This window comes from Metarhizium robertsii (genome assembly GCF_000187425.2).
Source record: "Metarhizium robertsii ARSEF 23 chromosome Unknown MAA_Scf_1, whole genome shotgun sequence".
Classification (NCBI taxonomy): Eukaryota; Fungi; Ascomycota; class Sordariomycetes; order Hypocreales; family Clavicipitaceae; genus Metarhizium; species Metarhizium robertsii.
The window spans coordinates 3252161-3270840 of record NW_011942149.1 but is presented as its reverse complement, the minus strand read 5'-3'; the positions used below and the strand labels follow the sequence as shown (position 1 = coordinate 3270840).

General features: G+C 50.4%; 9 protein-coding genes across 9 annotated transcripts; 5 read left to right on the top strand and 4 right to left on the bottom strand.

The window, feature by feature from the left end:
- On the top strand, positions 1 to 1454 carry MAA_02497 (Heat shock protein DnaJ; the record flags this gene model as incomplete). Its single annotated transcript, XM_007820495.1, has 4 exons — positions 1 to 40; positions 97 to 155; positions 232 to 1302; positions 1365 to 1454. The coding sequence occupies 4 exons, from the start codon at positions 1 to 3 to the stop codon at positions 1452 to 1454; spliced, it is 1260 nt and encodes a 419-aa protein (XP_007818686.1).
- A 793-nt stretch (positions 1455 to 2247) lies between these two features.
- On the top strand, positions 2248 to 3045 carry MAA_02498 (ESCRT-2 complex, Snf8; the record flags this gene model as incomplete). The annotated part of the gene is made up of 1 exon (XM_007820496.1): positions 2248 to 3045. One exon carries the CDS (start codon positions 2248 to 2250, stop codon positions 3043 to 3045), a length of 798 nt encoding a protein of 265 aa, XP_007818687.1.
- Positions 3046 to 3806: 761 nt separating this feature from the next.
- Positions 3807 to 4829, bottom strand: MAA_02499 (Mpv17/PMP22 family protein; the record flags this gene model as incomplete). Its single annotated transcript, XM_007820497.1, has 3 exons — positions 3807 to 4160; positions 4278 to 4553; positions 4656 to 4829. 3 exons carry the CDS (start codon positions 4827 to 4829, stop codon positions 3807 to 3809), a joined length of 804 nt encoding a protein of 267 aa, XP_007818688.1.
- Positions 4830 to 6687: 1858 nt separating this feature from the next.
- Positions 6688 to 7722, bottom strand: MAA_02500 (Prephenate dehydrogenase; the record flags this gene model as incomplete). Its single annotated transcript, XM_007820498.1, has 1 exon — positions 6688 to 7722. One exon carries the CDS (start codon positions 7720 to 7722, stop codon positions 6688 to 6690), a length of 1035 nt encoding a protein of 344 aa, XP_007818689.1.
- A 1265-nt stretch (positions 7723 to 8987) lies between these two features.
- On the top strand, positions 8988 to 10082 carry MAA_02501 (Regulator of chromosome condensation, RCC1; the record flags this gene model as incomplete). Its single annotated transcript, XM_007820499.1, has 1 exon — positions 8988 to 10082. One exon carries the CDS (start codon positions 8988 to 8990, stop codon positions 10080 to 10082), a length of 1095 nt encoding a protein of 364 aa, XP_007818690.1.
- Positions 10083 to 10156: 74 nt separating this feature from the next.
- MAA_02502 (DNA repair protein Rad9) lies at positions 10157 to 11876 on the bottom strand (the record flags this gene model as incomplete). Its single annotated transcript, XM_007820500.2, has 4 exons — positions 10157 to 10315; positions 10367 to 11007; positions 11066 to 11429; positions 11763 to 11876. The coding sequence occupies 4 exons, from the start codon at positions 11874 to 11876 to the stop codon at positions 10157 to 10159; spliced, it is 1278 nt and encodes a 425-aa protein (XP_007818691.2).
- A 1114-nt stretch (positions 11877 to 12990) lies between these two features.
- MAA_02503 (Transcription factor, FAR1-related protein) lies at positions 12991 to 13614 on the bottom strand (the record flags this gene model as incomplete). The annotated part of the gene is made up of 1 exon (XM_007820501.1): positions 12991 to 13614. One exon carries the CDS (start codon positions 13612 to 13614, stop codon positions 12991 to 12993), a length of 624 nt encoding a protein of 207 aa, XP_007818692.1.
- A 2200-nt stretch (positions 13615 to 15814) lies between these two features.
- MAA_02504 (Ribosomal protein L34Ae) lies at positions 15815 to 16499 on the top strand (the record flags this gene model as incomplete). The annotated part of the gene is made up of 3 exons (XM_007820502.1): positions 15815 to 15852; positions 15938 to 16061; positions 16311 to 16499. The coding sequence occupies 3 exons, from the start codon at positions 15815 to 15817 to the stop codon at positions 16497 to 16499; spliced, it is 351 nt and encodes a 116-aa protein (XP_007818693.1).
- A 959-nt stretch (positions 16500 to 17458) lies between these two features.
- On the top strand, positions 17459 to 18045 carry MAA_02505 (DUF498 domain protein; the record flags this gene model as incomplete). Its single annotated transcript, XM_007820503.1, has 2 exons — positions 17459 to 17684; positions 17834 to 18045. The coding sequence occupies 2 exons, from the start codon at positions 17459 to 17461 to the stop codon at positions 18043 to 18045; spliced, it is 438 nt and encodes a 145-aa protein (XP_007818694.1).
- Between the last annotated feature and the right edge of the window lie 635 nt (positions 18046 to 18680).

Genomic DNA, 18680 nt, shown 5'->3' with positions numbered 1-18680 from the left:
ATGTCGGGTGCCATGGGCGAAGAGGAGATTGACCTCTACGGTATTTTCCCGAAAACTCCATGTTCAAAATTTTCCACCCCTTAACTGTTGTCATAGGTCTTCTCTCGATCGAGAGGGATGCGACTCAGGACCAAGTCAAGAAAGCCTACCGTCAGGTACGCCAAGTGCCCACTTGCGATCATCATTGAGGGAAAAAAAAATATTCTCGATCTTCTACTAACACAAACACAGGCAGCTCTTAAATATCATCCCGATAAAGTTCCGGTAGAACAACGCGAGGAATCCGAAGCCAAGTTCAAAGAAATCACGCGAGCGTACGAAATTCTCAGTGATGAGCAGAAGAGACATCTTTATGATGCCCACGGCATGGCAGCCTTTGATCCATCCCGCGGAGGTGGTCCAGGCGGACCCGAAGTAGACCTCAACGACATACTCTCCCAGATGTTTGGCTTTAATATGGGCGGCCCTGGGGGTCCTAAAAGGCCGAGACGCGGACCCGACGAGGAGCAGGAATATAAAGTTACGCTTGAAGAGCTCTACAAGGGCAAGACAGTCAAATTCGCCGCTAATAAGCAGGTTGTTTGCAGTCAGTGCAAAGGATCTGGTGGTAAGGAAAAAGCCAAATCAACCACTTGCGAACGCTGCAAAGGCAATGGCATGGTTGGGGCAATCAGACAGATCGGGCCGGGCATGATGGGACGAGAAACCGTCTTATGTGATCACTGCCAAGGCGCCGGGCAGGTATTTAAGGAGAAGGATCGCTGCAGGAAGTGCAAGGGGAAGCGGACGATGCAAGAAAAGAAAGCCTTGGAGATATACATTCCACGAGGGTCAATACAGGGCGAGAGAATTGTTCTAGAAGGCGAAGCGGATCAGTATCCAGACCAAATACCTGGCGACATTGTCTTCACTCTGGTAGAGGAGCATCACGATACTTTCTCGCGCTTAGGTAACGACCTCTCGGCAGAGCTCACGGTCACGTTGGCGGAAGCCTTAACAGGCTTTTCTCGAGTCGTACTCAAGCACCTTGATGGCCGAGGAATTCACATCGAACGACCGCGAGGCAAAATCTTGCGGCCCGGCGACTGCTTAAAAATCGCTGGCGAAGGTATGCCTATGAAGCGAGGCGAGGTGAAAGGAGATCTTTACCTTCTTGTAACTGTGGAATTCCCTGAGGATGGTTGGTTAAAGGATGATGCTTCGTATGAAGCCCTGCGAAAAATGCTGCCACCACCTCCCCCTCCTATCGAGGCTGAGGAAGTTGATGAACTGGAATATGAAGATGGAGCCGACATTGAGAAGGTATGATATTCCGCTATGTCTCAGTGCTCACTTACTTTGGCAGCTGTTGACATGCATTCTAGATGGGCGAAAACTCTGGAGATCCTCGGTTCGCAAGCGAGTGGGGAGACGAGGACGAAGATGACGGCCAACCTCAATGCCAAACGCAGTAAGATTCGGAGGGAATAATGGCATCTCGCGACGCAGAATCATTCCGGCACATGGTAAAACGGGCAATTCTTGGAACAGAACGAAATAATTTGATTGCGTGCCTCTAGTTTTTGCGGTATGAATGACGACAACATAAACCTAGAGTAAAACGGTGGCTTGCGGGGCAGAAAATGGTAAACTAGCAAGGTATATTGATGACGACGGCGAGAAAAAAAAATACTCAGATTCGGGAAAAGGGTGAATTGTGTAAGCTGTTTACTACTACATGTATATATCCATATGATATTAACAGATCACCACCGCTTTTAAATATACCCTTAGAGTCAGGATATTACAAGCAAGTCTACAGGAGGTATTTATCAGCTATCTTCCGGGCCACAGATCCTAGGCATATTTTGTGTGTTTTCTGTAGACGAGAATCATGCTTGTAGACGAGAATCAGGTTTGTAGACAAGAATCATGTTTGTAGACAAGAATCATGTTTGTAGACGAGAATCATCTTTGTAGACGAGAATCATGTTTTGAGGTTGCATGTCTTTGAACTCGTGTGAGATTGTATGTATGTATTTCTTGGTTGTCGCCAAACTAGGAAGGTTCGCCCCACCAGACAGTGCTTGTTCCGTCACACGTCACTGATAAGGACCAGTTGACATCAAGCCAAGTCTACCCAAAAGCCAAAGAACCTTCCCCCCAACTACAAACACTCATGTGAAGCGACACGCAAAGCTGCCAAGACCCGACCTGTTGCCCGGGCTTTGCTGCAAGATACATTGTGTCGCATCCGCCGCTGTCAAAATGTCACGAAAAGGCGTCGGCATCGGGGCCTTTGACAGGTCAAGGCTGACGTCGGCCCATTACGCATCACACGGCTCATCTCTGCGCGCGAACAACGCGCAAGCCCTCGAGACACAGCTGGCCGTGTTCCGGTCTCTCCTCCAGCAGTTCGCGCAGACACACGCCAAGGACATCCGCTCAGACCCGTCGTTCCGCGCCCAGTTCGCGCGCATGTGTACCGCCATCGGCGTCGATCCCCTCTCGAGCAGCAGCAGCAGCGGAGGCGGCCCCGGGGGCTCCATCTGGGCGCAGCTGCTGGGCAAGACGGTCAACGACTTCTACTTTGAGCTGGCCGTCCGCATAGTGGAGATGTGCAGCGCGACGAGAGGCGAGAACGGCGGGCTCATTGGCCTGCGCGAGGTGCGCGAGCGGCTGTCCCTGGGCCGCGTGGACAGCTCCGGCAACAGCAGCGACATTTCGGAGGACGACGTCCGCCGCGCCGTCGAGACGCTGAAGCCGCTGGGCGGGAGCTACGGCATAGTCCGTGTCGGGCGCAAGGAGTACATCCGGAGCGTCCCCAGAGAGCTGAGCAATGACCAGGTTGCTGCCGTTGAAGCCGCCCAGGTTTTGGGCTACGTGAGTGTCAGCATGCTTTGCGATAACTTGAGCTGGGAGCGGGCACGCTGTCGAACAGTCATTGACGACTTGGTGGCTGAAGGCATGCTGTGGGTGGACAAGCAGACCGGTGGAGAGTGGGAGTATTGGAGTCCGACGTTCATGGTTGATATAGACGAAGGGCATGCCCCCGTGGCCGATTGAGCCATGGTCACGGGCTGTTTTTGAACGATTCAAGGCAGTCACGGTTTTCGGATTCGCGCAGGTCTCATTTGGGGACTACCATACGCCAACAGGCTGCCAACAGAGACTGATTTATTATCGTTTGGTCCTCCCTGAGGCTGTTGCCTTAAATGGTGTCTCCCAGACGGGTTGATAGATCGACGCACATGGTATAGCAGGAAACATGCCGACAACGTTGGTATCAAGTTGTCAAGGCGGACCAGGAAAAATCGTATTAGCGTACACATGCAACCCAGACATAGACGGTCTGTAGTAGCTCAATAATGGGCACAAAGGGCAGCCGAAATAAGTTATAATTTATGGCCCGCCCCCTTCTCCAACGGCCTATCTACGTCATGAGACTAGATATTAACATAGAAACCAAGTACAACAACCATATCCAAGCCGGCGAAAAGCAAAAACAAGATTTGTGTACAGAAACCGCAAGCCGAAGGAAGATTCGATACCTTCACACTTCCACCCTCTTTTCATATTGGACAATAGTTTGCCAGGTGCATCCCGACTTCTGCGAGATGGTAGAGGCATCCCCCAGTTATTCTGCGTCAGTCATCAATACCAGGTAACAGCCTCCGCAATAGTCCTTGTCCAATTCTTATCCGCTCGTATGTCATGCCGTCCATATCGCAACCATGCCCCCGCGCGTAGCACATATCGATATATGTACCCATCCCAAGCCTACGCCGAACTCCGAGATATCGCGATAGTCTTTCGTGGGCACAGTTCTAGTAAGGAGGGTTAGGGCCCCCCATGGGAGGATAATCATCAGGGCGTCCCATGCTCGCGCCTGGGCGGCCGTCGCCGAAGTGCTTCTTGCGAAGGGCGGCAAGACGCTTCTTCTTGGTCACGGTGTTGATATACGTGCCAATGACGAACGAGACAAGGTTGAAGAACGGCACCCAGAGCTGATCAGGCAGGAACTTCTGAGCGAAGGCAAGGCAAATAGGCGACGTAATCCAGGAGACGCGCATCACTCTCCAAAAGCCAACCTTGACGGTGGCACGAACCTGGTGATAGGTACGAGCGCCAGCAATCAGAGCCATGGCAACGAGATAGACGCTGTTCTGGATAGGTGCAATCTACAGGCGGTAAGTGACGAACCGTGAGATTAGTAATTTGGTTGTTTAGAGGCTTGCGAAAGTCTGTGGAAGACCATATAATGCCTGATGGAACTAGGGTTTCAAGGAGATACGTACAACCAGGTTGCTAAAAATGATTTGCATGATCTTGGCCTTCAGACTAGTTCGGCCTCGAAAGACCTTTTGCAGAAGCCAGATCAGGAAGTGGCCAAGCGGCGCGCTGACAAGAGCACCGTACGCTGCCATCTTGGGAACGCGGGAGGTGAAGTAGTGGCCATGCTTGTTGCGGTCCTTGGCGAGCCATGAGGCAATGAGCTCTTGGGCACCAGCAAGGGAACCAGCCGTGAGCATTTTTGTTCGCAGGGGATTCGACTCGAGCTGCTTGATGTAGGCCTGTATTTCGCCAAAAAGGAAAAAAGACAATAATTGTCAGCCTTGCAAATCTAATGCACGATTTCCCTCTAAATGGGGATCTGGAAGGGAAGAGTGACATACAGCGAGATATCCTTTGGTACCAGCATTCTGGATTCCGCCCGTCAGGGCTGTGCCAACCTTCTCAGCCAAAGGATGCTTGCCACTGGTGCCGGGAATTTTGCCGTCGGGCAGAGCGTTGGAGGCGACATTCTGCGTAGTCTGCCGCAATGTATCCCGTTCAAACTTGACTGACATGATGGCGGCCCCGAGAGCAATGAGCAGTCAGCGGTGCAGTGAGACGGCGGGCGGCCTTTTCGGATGCAATCCAGCCGTGACGAGCGGCGGCCTAGACAGGAGGGAGGCGGCAATGAGGGTCCTCACGGAGTTACGGAGAGGCAGCGCGAGGAATGTTGGCGATATAAACGGGCAAATGGACGATGGATGGAAGGTCCGCAGATGGAACAAGAGGAACCGGGTCGCAGAAAGTCGCAAAAGAGAGGGAGGGGGGTGGGTGTGATGTAGGTGCCCTGGTGCCCTGGTGCCGTTTGAGGCTGTTCGGGGAGGGTTGGCCAATTGATTTGTTTACACCTCGGGACAAAACACGCCAGCTCGAGCCCCGACGGACCAGTCGACGCACGGCGTTGACCAGTTGACGGCCACATGCCCGGAGCCTGAAGAAGTGGCCAGGCACCGCTGCTGGGTAATACCTGGCTGCTGAAGCGGCTGGTAGGTGCCAGGCGAGTATGTACCTTGATTGCCAACTTGGAGAGCCATTCAAGGTATAGAGACTTGTGCATTATATGCAATGCCTCCTTCTTGGTCAAGTAGCGTGTACACAGATCAATGCGGCACCAAGTACATAAACCTCGGATTCTTGGAAGCTAGTGTGGGTCCAATGTTGGGCGGTGTCTGTTCAGCACCCGGTGCTCCATGAATGCGTACGCCAGTTGCACCCATTGACGGTCCGCTTCTTTCAACATCAATGTTGAATCAAATGTTCTTGCAACCTTCAACGGGGACGCTATGGCCACACATGTCCAAGCATCTCTAGATTGCCCTCACTACGTACTCCATAGACTTGCAGAAATGCATGTGCCACATGTGTATCGGCCTAATTGAACAAGAAACCCGAAAGCACTGCAAGCTCACTCCCCTTCTGTTTTTGGACGAAGCTGCCTCGTAGGTTTCTAACGACGCGGCTATTCCAGGACGTTCTGGTGCCGGTAGACCAGCCATGCGGAGTACAGAGGCGGCATCTAAGGACCGACCTGGGCGCCTAAGCACCTACCTAGGTACTTACTTAGGTAAGTAGGTAGGTACTTGAGATTGGGCACGATAGCCGCGGTAACTCTTTCTATGCAAATGCGACCATCTCTCCTCTAACCCCATGACTGCACCCCAAATCTCGATAAGTACTCTCCCTGTTATAAATGTCAGATTGTTTGGCGGCTCTCGCCGCCATCGTCAACACATCCACGTCGCATCCATGACGCGGGAAGTCGGGCGAAAGTAAATCCCATCTTGATTGGTGAAGGTCTGGGGTTTTATGGGTCTTGATCCATTCTCGCGGCGCGTTCACAAGGCACTATTGGTTCAATGTTGTTTGTATACTCTTGTGCTCCGTACCCCGTAGCGTAAATGACCGAGGCTGTTCCTCCAGAGCAACGAGTTGCTATGGACATTAGCAAGCCACTTGCACCAGATTCAAATGAGCGAGCTATTCGAGCATGCTCTCCCTCAAACGTAAATAGATGTGGGTTGATGTCCGTATTGACGGCGGAATTACAAGCTATCGCGTCCCGGGCTTGTTACTGTACGGAGTATCAGTCCGTCACTTCGAAATGCGACCTGATTAGAGTAGGGTTTCCGATTTGCTGTTGTTGACATCATCCTCCAGGCCTGACTGTCACTTGAATGAGAATATCAGTCCCGTCGGGTAAGTTGAACAGTCCCATGCAGGGCATGCGACTCATGAGCGTTCATCTAGAGGGGGCTTGTTCCTCTTCTGTTTACTCAGGTCTTATCATCTAAAGCCCCGTCGGCCTAAAAGGAAAGGAATGGTCCTGCCATTCATATGACCTTTGCTTACCATTTACACACATAAAAAAAAAAATCATTTACCGTTTTCCACGTAACTCTCGAGAACCTTCTTCATCATCTGGTCGCCTACAACCTTGGCCTCCGCAAAACGAGGCTGGAAGAATTCTTGTGTGCTGACGAACCGTTTTTCCCACGTCTCAAAGTGGCCGAGTGAAACACACTCGGCCCAACCACGTGCTGCAAATGTAAACTCAAGGTCATCGCTTCGATACATCTTGTCTTCGACAGCTGTTTTTAATGTCTCATCCAACAGCGCCGTATTGAGAAATAAGTGCTCTGTTACGCCAAGTCGAAGGCGGAATAGAGGCGTACTGCAAATCATATGATCGTATGGCACAATGCCTAACGCGGCCCAACAGTCAACCATGGCCAAGAGGCTGAGATGGTTGTTTGGCCTGGGCGGTGCGTCTGTTGGTTTCCCAAGAGAGAATGAGGACAATATCGAGGGCTCGATCAATGGACGGGCACCCCAATTCGAAGCCGAACCAAATACCTTATCCCTTGCATTGTACACTCTGACCCGAAGTCCATCCAGATCACCTTTCAGCATGAGTTTATACAATGCCGTTACGCTCTCAGCATACTGAGCCACTTGTTTTCTGGCTTCAGGATTCAGGATGGCAAGGCCAGCGTACACGTGCCATTTCTGCCCGTAGATGCGAAGCATGGTGTTGATCTTGACGTTCTCAATGCCACCTACATAGCGATTCAATTCCCATGGAAACTGACTGTTTGCGTGCCAGGCTTTTCCCATGGACAAAAACGCGGCATGAGTAACAGCTTGTGTATCCGCAGTGATACGGTCGTGTTCTTGCGCTGTCAAGTAAACATACTTGGACCGCAAGCAGCTGAAAACAGCCTCCACCTTCCGCAGAGCCTCATCCGGCGCGCGATGTTGAATGAGAACTAGTGGTTGATTATGTGTATCAACCCCAGGACCGTGGAGTGAATGGCAAGATATAATATGGACATCGGGCGGCAGGTACTCCTCAAAAGCTTTTATTTCCGGAGACTTGCAAGACGTTTGGCCGCCAACGATGGCACCCATCTTCGTCGCTACCACGAGAGCATACACACGTCAGAAATATATACGAGGATGGGAAGGGCTCCAGTCATTGGGTGCATACAAGGGCCAAATTGCGCAATCACACGGTCTATGATGGCAGCTTCGACACTGTATATGATGTAGTCGCTGGCTCGTGACACATAATGGCCGTTGCGGCAGACTTCTATATTGCTCTGAAGCCATCCTCAGCACAGAACTAAAACTGAAAGCAACTTGAACAGGCAGTATGGGTCGTACTTTTCCGATATATTGTTCTTTGAGGCTATCGAATCTATCTTCTCTATCGCAAGCAAGAATCCTAGAGGATTGCTCTTGTTAATTTCCTATCTTCTCTTCTGTTAGCTTGATGGCTCACGAAGTGAATGCTTGGCTGCAAAACAAAATACATGTGTGATTTGTAGCTTCTTCAGACAAAAGTTTGTTAAGGTAGCAAGCGTTTACATCATTGAGAGCACGAGGCTTAGCTCAGGGACCGGAACGGCCCATGGGCAGCCACGAACAATGCTCGAGCCAAATGCGCTCTAGTCATCATTGAAGCTGGGAAAGGACGGCTGGGTGAGAGGAAAGAAGATGGCCAAACTTACCGATACTAAGACTATTTCCAAGCCTTTGCAGACCAAGCATGATTGATGCTCACGACACTTACCTCCAGCCTGCTGCAGATAGTCTATCGGCGTACATCTTGCCCATGTCGCCCATTCCAATCAATCCGACGACGAAATTCTCCATCCCTTCCGGGATCTGTTGGGATGTAGGGGCCATTGATCTGCTTCTTGATTGAAGACACGAGCAGAAACAATGGAACTCAGTATGCTTGCAAATTACGCCTGCGCTTTTGCCCGTCTGGAAGCGCGACGTTCCCAGCTGAAGCTTGGAGACTTTGTGACGGATGGATGTGCAGAGTAGAAGATGAGAAGAGGGAAGAAAAAAATGCAGATTAATATACGAAACCACAGGCCACTAAAGTGGGCGCCAGTTGGTTAGTAAGCAGTTTGAGACCCTCCCAAAAAACACCTCAGGACCCACTGACGAGAGGTTGCGGTCAGTCACCCGCATGAGAATACTAGAAGGGACTCATTACAGGCATGTACGTAATATTTTTTTAACGATGCTACATGTTGTATCTCACCGACGAACATCATCTCAGCTTACCACCAGACTAGGAATTTCATAGTTGAAGTGGCTAGCTCGCTCGGCAATTCTTGTATTAGTTGGTATCCACTGACTGTTTCCAGTTTACGCTTGATATGGAGGATGTTTTCGCTATTGGGTCTAATGGATCTGGGCAACTTGGTATTGGGCATGAAGAGGATGTATCCGTTCCGAAGCAGGTTCATTTCCAACCGGCACCTCTGGGCTCCCGTATAATGAAAATCGCCGCTGGCGGTAACCACACTCTTCTCTTGGATGAGTCTGGTGGCCTATTCTGGAGTGGTGATCCGTCTGCTGGAGCTTGCGGAATCTCAAGCAACGACGCGAAGATTGCGGTCTTTCGGCCAGTTCACCTGGTCCATAGCGGACACGATGACATCATAGGAACTCCTGTCCTCATCGCCGCAACATGGGAGGCATCATTTATTGTTTCCCGCGATGATACCGGGAGAAGCACCAAACTCTTCAGTTTCGGGACCGGCATGAAAGGCGAGCTTGGTGCAGGAGAACTGATTGTTCGAACGCCCAGAGCTACTCAACTACAAGACTTTCCTCCACCAGGGACAGAAATTATTGACTTAGCGGCATGTATGGGACATGTTGTCGCAGTGCTCGATAATGGCGATGCCTATGGCTGGGGCAATTGTCGGAAATCACAAGTGGGAGCACCTGCCGGCGTCATCTACAAGCCTCGGAGGGTAGCCGATATCGGATTCGGCGTACATCGTGCGGTTTGTACCAAGGAGGCGACATGTTTCTTTGGGGCCCCAAACAGTGGGCAGGTTCGCATATTAGGGTCGGACAAGTGGGGGATAGTCTCCAAGAGTCCCCGTGTAACATCTTCATGGTCAGATATTGGGGCAGGCTGGGGAGCCGTCTATATATTGAATCGAGACGGAACTCTGCAAGCGTGGGGGAGAGATGATCATGGTCAACTACCACCACCCAATCTACCTCGTCTGGAGCAAATTGCCATTGGCAGTGAGCATGTTGTGGCTCTGTCACAAGATGGCGATGTGCTTTCATGGGGTTGGGGCGAACATGGGAATTGTGGCCCACGGGTGGAAAACAACGACGTCAAAGGCCGTTGGAATGTGATTGCATCCTCGAAATTTATACCCGCGGATTCTCGGATTACTAGGATTGGTGCGGGCTGTGCTACCAGCTGGATATGCATAGGGCGAGTTTGACTGCGTCGTATTAACTCCCTCCTCTACCCGGGCATCGAGGCGGCAACCTATAAACCACTTCCCGCTTCATGCTTCTAGTCCGGAAATAGCGCGAGGCTCTTAACATCTGAAAGCTTTTGTGTCGGCTCCAAATATGTTGACTCGGGGGCAATTTGGGCATCTGCCGCTTCTTGGCGCCCAACGCTGGCTGCATGACGCTCTTCGATCCGGCTCAGCTGCAACGCTGAAGGGTTCTTTTGTAGGTTAGTTGGGTGTATGGTGAATGGAGAACATTGTAGACTTACAGGGTCGGCACTATGATCCCACTCCAGCCTTGCGTCTTGTTCCACGTCTTCCTCCTCGTCTCTCACGGGCTCCCAGCCATCATCATCTACAAACAGGCTTTCTGAGCGGATAGTGGGCGGTGGTGGCTTCTGAGACGGCCGTAAATCAAAGGCACCAATTCGTGAAGCGCTGGCCCTAGCAGCGCTCAGATGTGGATGGGGCGTTGGGTTAGGCACCGTGGGTTTCGCGATAGATGGCGCAGATTGTGAGAGCTGGTAAGGCTGTATATTCGTGGTGGTTTCGTTTGGAGCAACGCTGGTCCTACGAGAGGCAGCCTCTAAACGTGGTCCTGATGCTGCTGCTGCTGCTGCTGTTGCTTTGCGGCCCTTTTTCGTCTTTTGGGCTGGATTACTTCCACGTTCCCCTACTGTCATTATAAGAAACTCGCAAGCCAAAGCATCTCCAGCATAAGAGAGCAATATGGGTTTCGCAGGGAGAGAATATCGGGCAGAGATGGCATTTCCAGTGATCCCAGCATGTTGAACAATGGCGCGAAAGTCTTTGACAGAAATGACGACATGAAGCTTATCCTCAACGTCGATATCATCAAATTCATCTGTTTCAACAGCAATCGAGGTCTGCAACGGCTTTTTTAGCACCGCTGCCAGTGGATGTTAGTGCTATGCAAGTTCTCCCAGTGGTGACGAGGTCTTTCATACCGTCCTCATTAACGGTTTTTTCGCTAAAACATGTGAAGTTGACATGGTCACCGTCAGTATTGATATCCAAGTACTCGATGCCGGGTCCGAAATGGTCCATGAGCTGACGAAGCGTCCTTGATGATATTGCCCAGTGGTGTGGTGCATCTTGTCTATTAAATTTTGCGTGAACGGGTACAGCCACCTCGAATGGCAAGCGATGAGTTGATGTCAAGCCATTCCGAAACACAATACGGGCGATGAAACGACTTTTAATGCCTTCCCCATCCTCGACGGTGATATCACACCTGTCGATAAGTGTCTGCTTCTCCGCATCTCGTTGACTCTCTGAGCTTGAACGACTGCGAAATAGCGATATAAGTGACTAAATACGTCATGGAAATTAGTACTATGTGCAGAATGATATATTCTAAAAAAATCTAGGACGGTACAAGAGGTATGAGGGCAGATAGAGTGGTTGTAGAGATAATTTCAAGAGCTGGGGAGTCACCAACCCTGATATATAGTGTGCAATAGAATCTGTCGCGAAATTGGCCCATGGGCTGACATTGGTATTTAGAGAAGAATCTGTTTGTGGCGAACTTGAAGCTCGCATAGGCGGACTTGGAACTATTCAAGGTTGTAAGAACGAACTATAGAGTCCACGCTGTTAGTGACTGAAAAGCATGGGGCCCGTCTCGTCGGAGGACGACCTTACCGAGTCTTTTCTAGCTTCTAGGGATATATCATCGCTGAATTTGTTCAGACATATCAGTGCATCACGAAAGGCAGACACGCCTTCTTCGCTCAGGGTGAAGGACAGGATTGCCATGATACGGTTCGGAGGATGCGTCGGGGTTCATGTCAGCCAATAGTCAATGAAGCAATCATGCAGATGCCGTACAGGTAATTCCTCCGTGAGAGACAAGGAGGCTACCGATTCGTTTGGTTACTTAAGTAGTTAGTAGAGTGACATGAAATGCTCTCAGTGTGTGTGTAGGTGTTACAAGGATGGAATCCGGGAGGGCACGGCACAGTGTGAAATCAATTGATGTCTTGGTTCAAATGTTTAGCCCAGACAGCTCAGCCAGCTGGCAGCTGGGCCTGTCCCTGGAGAGGTCTGGTGGGGCCTCCCTGCCCAGCCACAACCATGCAGCTCCAGGCTGCTACGCGCCTAGCTCAACCCTCTGAAGGCGCCCGCAGCGGATTTGATTGATATGTCCCATGTGAAAACGTTGAAGTTAATCGTAGTCATGATTGTTTCCATGTCTTTATTCCAACTTGAGATCCCCCCAAAGGGAAACCCTGGCGAGCAGCTTTGAGGCAAGACTCGATGACAGTTCGACACAATAAACTTCATAGCTCCGGAGCAGGAAATATAGATGTCGCAATCTCTATTTGAATTCTTTGGTAGAACAATCATTCTTGAGGATCTCCATGGCTGCAGCGTCTCTAGATAACAGTACAGTTTCCTTTGTTCTCCCAAAACAGTGGGGATGCAAGCAGTATTAGCTGTGATAAATGAAACCGAGCAATAAACGCAAATCAGGGGCAAAAACAACACAAATTCGCATAGAAACCCGTCCCGCCGATTCAAGACCAAAAACGACATTAGGGTAAACCTCCGGAACGCCAACAATGAATCCCTCCATGGGTGTTCTTGGGAATCATATCCGCCTCAAAAAAAACGTACGTCTGAAATCGTGGCATACCCTCTTCTTGTCCTTCGCTGCCATTCGCATCCTCGAAAACGCGGTTACCCATTCGGGACCGTTCATAGAAGAAGAAAAAACCAAGCAGCCAGATCGAATGATTTTGCTACTTTAAAGCACCTTGCACGATGGACGCCCGCGCAATTGCTCTGTACAGCCAAATTGTTGGATGGAAGCGGCCTGGAACCATGCTGGGCGAGAAGTCACCGCTCAATGAGCAATATGGTCGTCATCCTACATGACCGTAGAGGCCAATAGGCGCGATTCAACATCATCCATTCCCATGCCATCCATGCGCGGCCCCTCCATATTTTGTAGTCTTGACTCGATCGTTTGGAATCGGGGTTCGTAACCACCCGCTCGAGCCTCCAGGTTTTCCATTCGCTTCTCGATATTATCCAACCGTTGCTCGATGCGTATAAACCCTTGAGCGATGTCATGGCTCAGCCGATCCAACTTGTTTGTGAAGGAGCGAATAGTCGTTGCTAATGGTGCATTTTCTTGGCCTGGTGTTCCAGATGGAACGCGGGGTTCGTGATTATGGCGAGGCTCCTGCAAAGCGAATCTCCACTGATTTCCGAGTTGCACCTCGCATACGGCTTTTGCACGAAAAGGACAGTCGATCTTGCGTGTGGAGGGATTGCGCTTCTTGGCTGTACTGTTGTACTTGACTCCACCCCGATCACATACCAGGTCATAACGCGTCGGCTTTCCGTCTCGATAATTAGATGCGCGAAGCTTGACAATTCCATATCCCTGATCTTTGGCGACCCTCTGAACCGAAGCCATAAGATCCTCGAAAGATCGAAATATGCCTTCCGGGGGTGGAAGCAGAGCTGGCGGCGGTGTGTTCGGCATCGCGATGGATTGGGCCACGGTGGCGCGACTTTTGAAACAGGCACGCGAGGGGAAGAAGAGAGTGCTGATAGTCAAGGTCGCAATAACGACGGCCGTTCTCTCTCCCTGTGTGCAAATAGTCGGGGAGGCAGTCCCAGAAGGATTGCCGTGTCGTTTGGATGCGGTAAAAGCTTGGTACAATCGACCCAAGTGCAAGAGGTTGGGCTGTAGGGATTTTCCAATCCGCACTGTCGACGAGTTAATAAGGTTTGGTGTTGATCCGGTCCGGCGAGTGCTAGCCAGTCATGGTGCAGGAAGGGTCTGGTCACAGGGGTCTCCAGACCCCGCTGGCACCGTGGACGACCGCGTTGGACGCTTTGGCTCGCGCAATATTCCACAGTTGTACTCCGTACCTTCCAACCTACCTAGGTACTTAAGTACCTAAAGCTCCTGGAACACAGTCTACAGGAGCTCTCATCTACAGGTAAGAATGAGGCCCTCATGTGGTCTGCTATTACTGCATTCGTCAGATGCATTAATGTAATGGATTATGAACATTTGAAGGGTCTTCCAGACTACACTAGTGCGCATAAAATAGAAGGGACAAAGTATTGGTTAATGCATCTTGCTAAGCCTTGTTAATAGATGGGATATGCGAGGATCCTCGGGTTGTCTCCTTTCTGCTCGAGCACCCAGGACTTGGGTAAAGCTCTGGTTTCAACATGTTAATAAACGGGGCAATACTCCATGGGAAGCAATGACTAGGGTGTTAATCTGCCGTCACAGAGGTTGGGTCGTGTCGGGCTTTCCCTCTCCCAGCCCCACAAAATAATTCCCCTGCTCTTCGCCTCATCAACTACTGCCTACGTAGGTAGATAATATCACGACGACGGCAAGCCAAAGCCTTGCTATACGACTGGAATCAACAGTACACACGACACGTTCCTATCGTTTCTGTGCGTTACCGTCTCTTCAAATATATTAGATCAGTCGACGCGTCTGCAATATTACTCCGTTGCGCAATGAATTATCAGCCAGGAGCATCAGCTGGCTTGCCTGTAGGCACCAGCCAATCCATGGACGAGGCTCAGTTGAACCAAGCAATGAAGCGGCTCAAACTCCTGTACATCAAAGTACGACCTAACTTTCTTTCATCTCCATTTCCTCCATGTCTAGAGTCACCCTGTTATTCCATCAATACTAAACGACTTCTACCTTAGGCGCGATTACTGAGAGATACCATTCCCAAAATGCTAGATCCTCTCGTCCAAAAGCAGCCGTCTCGTAAGTCTTCATAAATAGCCACAGCGCATCATTCTTGGACTTATTACCAACGGGGTGCCTCATCTAGCTGATATTATGTTCAATGCATTCGTGAAGGCAGTGAGTGACGCACAGATGGATGTGAAGGAATTCACAGAGTTGATGAGAGATGAAACAACCAAACAAGTGTTTGCTCAAGCAGAAAAAAGCAGGCAGGACAATCCGCTCGGTATCAAGCAATGGAGACATAAAGACCACCCGGATTGGTTCAAGATGGATAAGGATTAATGCAACGGGTTCTTCTTGTCACTATATGTATTCTATTGGGCCATTACTGTTCGGCGTACTCGGTTAAGGGATATCGGAGAGGAGCCAGGTAGTTTCAAACTTGTCGCTTGCACTTCTGTCACAAGATTATTCTGGCTCGTTCACTCTCATACTGTGTGACCTTCGTGACACTTGCCGCGATTCAAGCCAAACAATCCTTGGATACCTAGGGCAGATGGCTCACCATTGCTGATCGAACACCCGAAGAGCAAAGTCTCCCTAAGTTCGTAGCGATGCACTCAACTCACCAAATCCAGAATCCTGCTGCAGGATCGCGGTTTTAACACATCGTCACTATATTCAGTATATTTCAATATATATCCCCAGACTAAAGTGATTTATTTGGCTTCTGTAAGTCATTTGCATTGGACATCGGCGAATCCGAAGTCCGCGAGGCTTCACGGAACTCGCCAGCTCCACTCGACCCCTCTGCCAGCAGCCTCTGACGAGCTGGTAGACTGCGGCATCCACGTGACTAATAGTGGGTCCAGTAACGCAAGATATTCACTCTGATTCGCTGCATTAGCGGGCACAACTCTGTCTTTCTGCCCACACAAATTTTACCCAAATCTCGAAATTCCTCGTTCCCTGGTGAGATCCTCATTGTACACTCCCAGCACGACAAGCAACAATGGCGACCCAACGAGTTACCTACCGCCGCCGCAACGGGTGAGTTTTATAGTCAGCGTCTAGATGCGAAATTAATTTCATGTTATTTGCATCCACGACCATACAGCTAACATGTTGTCCACAGCTACAACACTCGTTCCAACCGAACCCGAGTCGTTAAGACTCCCGGTGGCGAGCTCCGACTGTTGCACATTAAGAAGCGAGGCACTGTCCCCAAGTGCGGCGACTGTGGCTCCAAGCTATCTGGCGTAAGTGTTTACCGAACCCGACAACGATCTATTCGAATAGGAGGAGTACTGGTTGAGGGGATGGCATGTTGCGAGATGGCATGACGGTTTCTCACTTTGTCATGAATGCGTTTGGGAACATGGCAATGGCGTGGCCATAGGGCCATACAGACCTAAACCTCAGTCTCAAGATCATTGGCGCATGGCAGCGGGCAGTCCTATCGCGAAACCAAACTTGGAAATCAGATAGCTAACAAGCTTTGGTACTAGATTCCCGCCCTCCGCCCCCGAGAATACTCCCAGATTTCGAAGCCTCAGAAGACTGTTCAGCGTGCCTACGGAGGATCGAGATGCGGCGGCTGTGTCCGTGACCGTATTGTCCGAGCCTTCTTGATCGAGGAGCAGAAGATTGTCAAGAAGGTGCTGAAGGAACAGGAGCAGAGCCAGAAGAAGAAATAAATATATTTCAATGAAGTGTCGGGCTTACTGCGTGTTTGGCAAGGAACTCTTTGAGGGGAACGGTTCATTGCTTTGGTGTTCATTAGGACAAAAAGGGACTGCATGATACATTGGGGACTGGGCCGGAAAATCCGGTCTCCTGCTGTCGTTAAGGCTGCTTTTCTTTCTTGGTGATTCGAATGAGAAACATCAAGTTGGCACTTTTTCGGATCGATCACCAATGTGTTGCGACAACGATTCAGCGCATTTGTTGTCCAGATGTGATTTATGATCATGATGTAATTGCGACCATGTGTAATACCAGCGCGCATCACCTACCAAGATATGTATACGTCCCTAGGGTAGGGACGAGTGAATGTCGTACAGAAAATGGCCTGAGAAAAAAGAAGCACTCTCCCGAATTGGATGCTACCGTGCCTTCTACCATACTGACAGAATCGTCGCCTGCGCTCAATATCGGGTGGTAGAATAACCATAGCTGTCAAATCGCGGGACAGGCTGTGCCAAAGTGGCGTCCCAGCGAATTTCACTGGAGCTTCTACAAACCAAGGACTGACGCACGCGAACTTAGAATGATCATACGCAACTACATCTTTATCCCACACTCCGGTACGCACGGCAAATCCGACCTCAGTTGTCTTCTCAGCTCTATCAAAATTACGATCGCACTCTAGGCGAGCAACGTCCACAATATTTAAGTTATGACAAGTGCCCTGCGGTGCTGTTCCAGAGACTGGCGGCGTACATTCTGGGGCCGTAGCTGTCGCAATTGGTCTCACACGTTTCGGTCGCAGCATTCAGCTCTAGCTGCATCCTTACCCAGGGCTCGTACGCAGAATACTGGTTATGGGAATCATCTTCGAACACTGCAGACATGTACCCGTTTCCTCCGCTCACGGCGAGATGTACCGTCCGAACCGCCGCCAACCAACTTTTCCGAATTGGACATGTTAGGGGACATGCCCGCGCCCTCCACATCGGTCGACGTTTGTATGTATGACGGGTTTGGCCTTAATAGCGGTCTTACAATCACGGGTGGTAATGGAGCCCTGTTGGTGAACGGGGAGGCCTTTGCGTGGAGACCATGGGAGGCAACGGGATCAATGGAACTTGTAAACAAGAAGGGCCAATTCGATCTCCCTAAGGAGGTATTCGGGATATTTGATCTCCTCTGGCCAAGACCGGGTATGTTCCAACACTCCTTCTTGGGCAAGCCTTTTCGTCGGCGAGGCTTGTTTCGCTATCACCGCCACGGTCAACCCAGGCCCCATGGCGGTGGCAATACGCCAAAATACATCTGGAGCCATCATATTCTAACGGGCCTCTTTGCTTAGATTTACTCGTCATTGGTGTCGGAAAGCACAACCTCCCACTCAGCCCAGAAACTAAGAAGCACATTGCCGAGCTAGGAATGAGGGTGGAAGTTTTAGACACAAGAAACGCAGCTGCACAGTTCAACCTACTTGCCACCGAACGAGGCGTCTCTGAGGTTGCAGCAGCTTTGATACCCATTGGATGGAAGGAGGGCGTAGGAGCTGAGGCATAAGGTGCCTCGTTTGGCAAATGTGTTGTCGTGCATACTCTGACATTGCTTTGTATGGCCACGCTGAATTCAAATGTCTTGGTGCTTGGCTTAGTGACATGGTGTAGATAACTTGTATGGATATAATCATTACATCCGGCCTATATGGAAGTTTTCCCATGGTCTCCTTGGGTTGAATCTTGATATATTGTGTGCGCTTGAATTGAATCATCCCTTGACGTGTTTCGCTTTTGTGTTCGTTTCTGGATCCTCCAACGGCAAACCTCAACCAGTTCGGGCGTCAATGACACTCGTGCTTCTGGCATAGCTTAAAAAAAATCACAAAGTGGTGTCAAACCCGCACCATGATACATATCATCCAGCTGCTCAGCAATTATTGTAGTATTTATAACCGGGCGAGATGGTTGCAGGGTAAGCTATTTGCATGCGTACCAAGTACCAGGCAGGTCCTGCGCAGAACAGGGCCGCATTGGGGTTTTCCGTCAAAACAGTACGGCGCGTTGCTCCTGCCAGTCTCAGTGGTCAGAGGCGCATACGTGACAACTGATTGGCCATGATCCTAGAAGCTTGCCCAACGCAGCCCTTTCTAGACTTCACCGTTCCTACACCCTTGTAATGATTTTCGAGAGCATGAATTT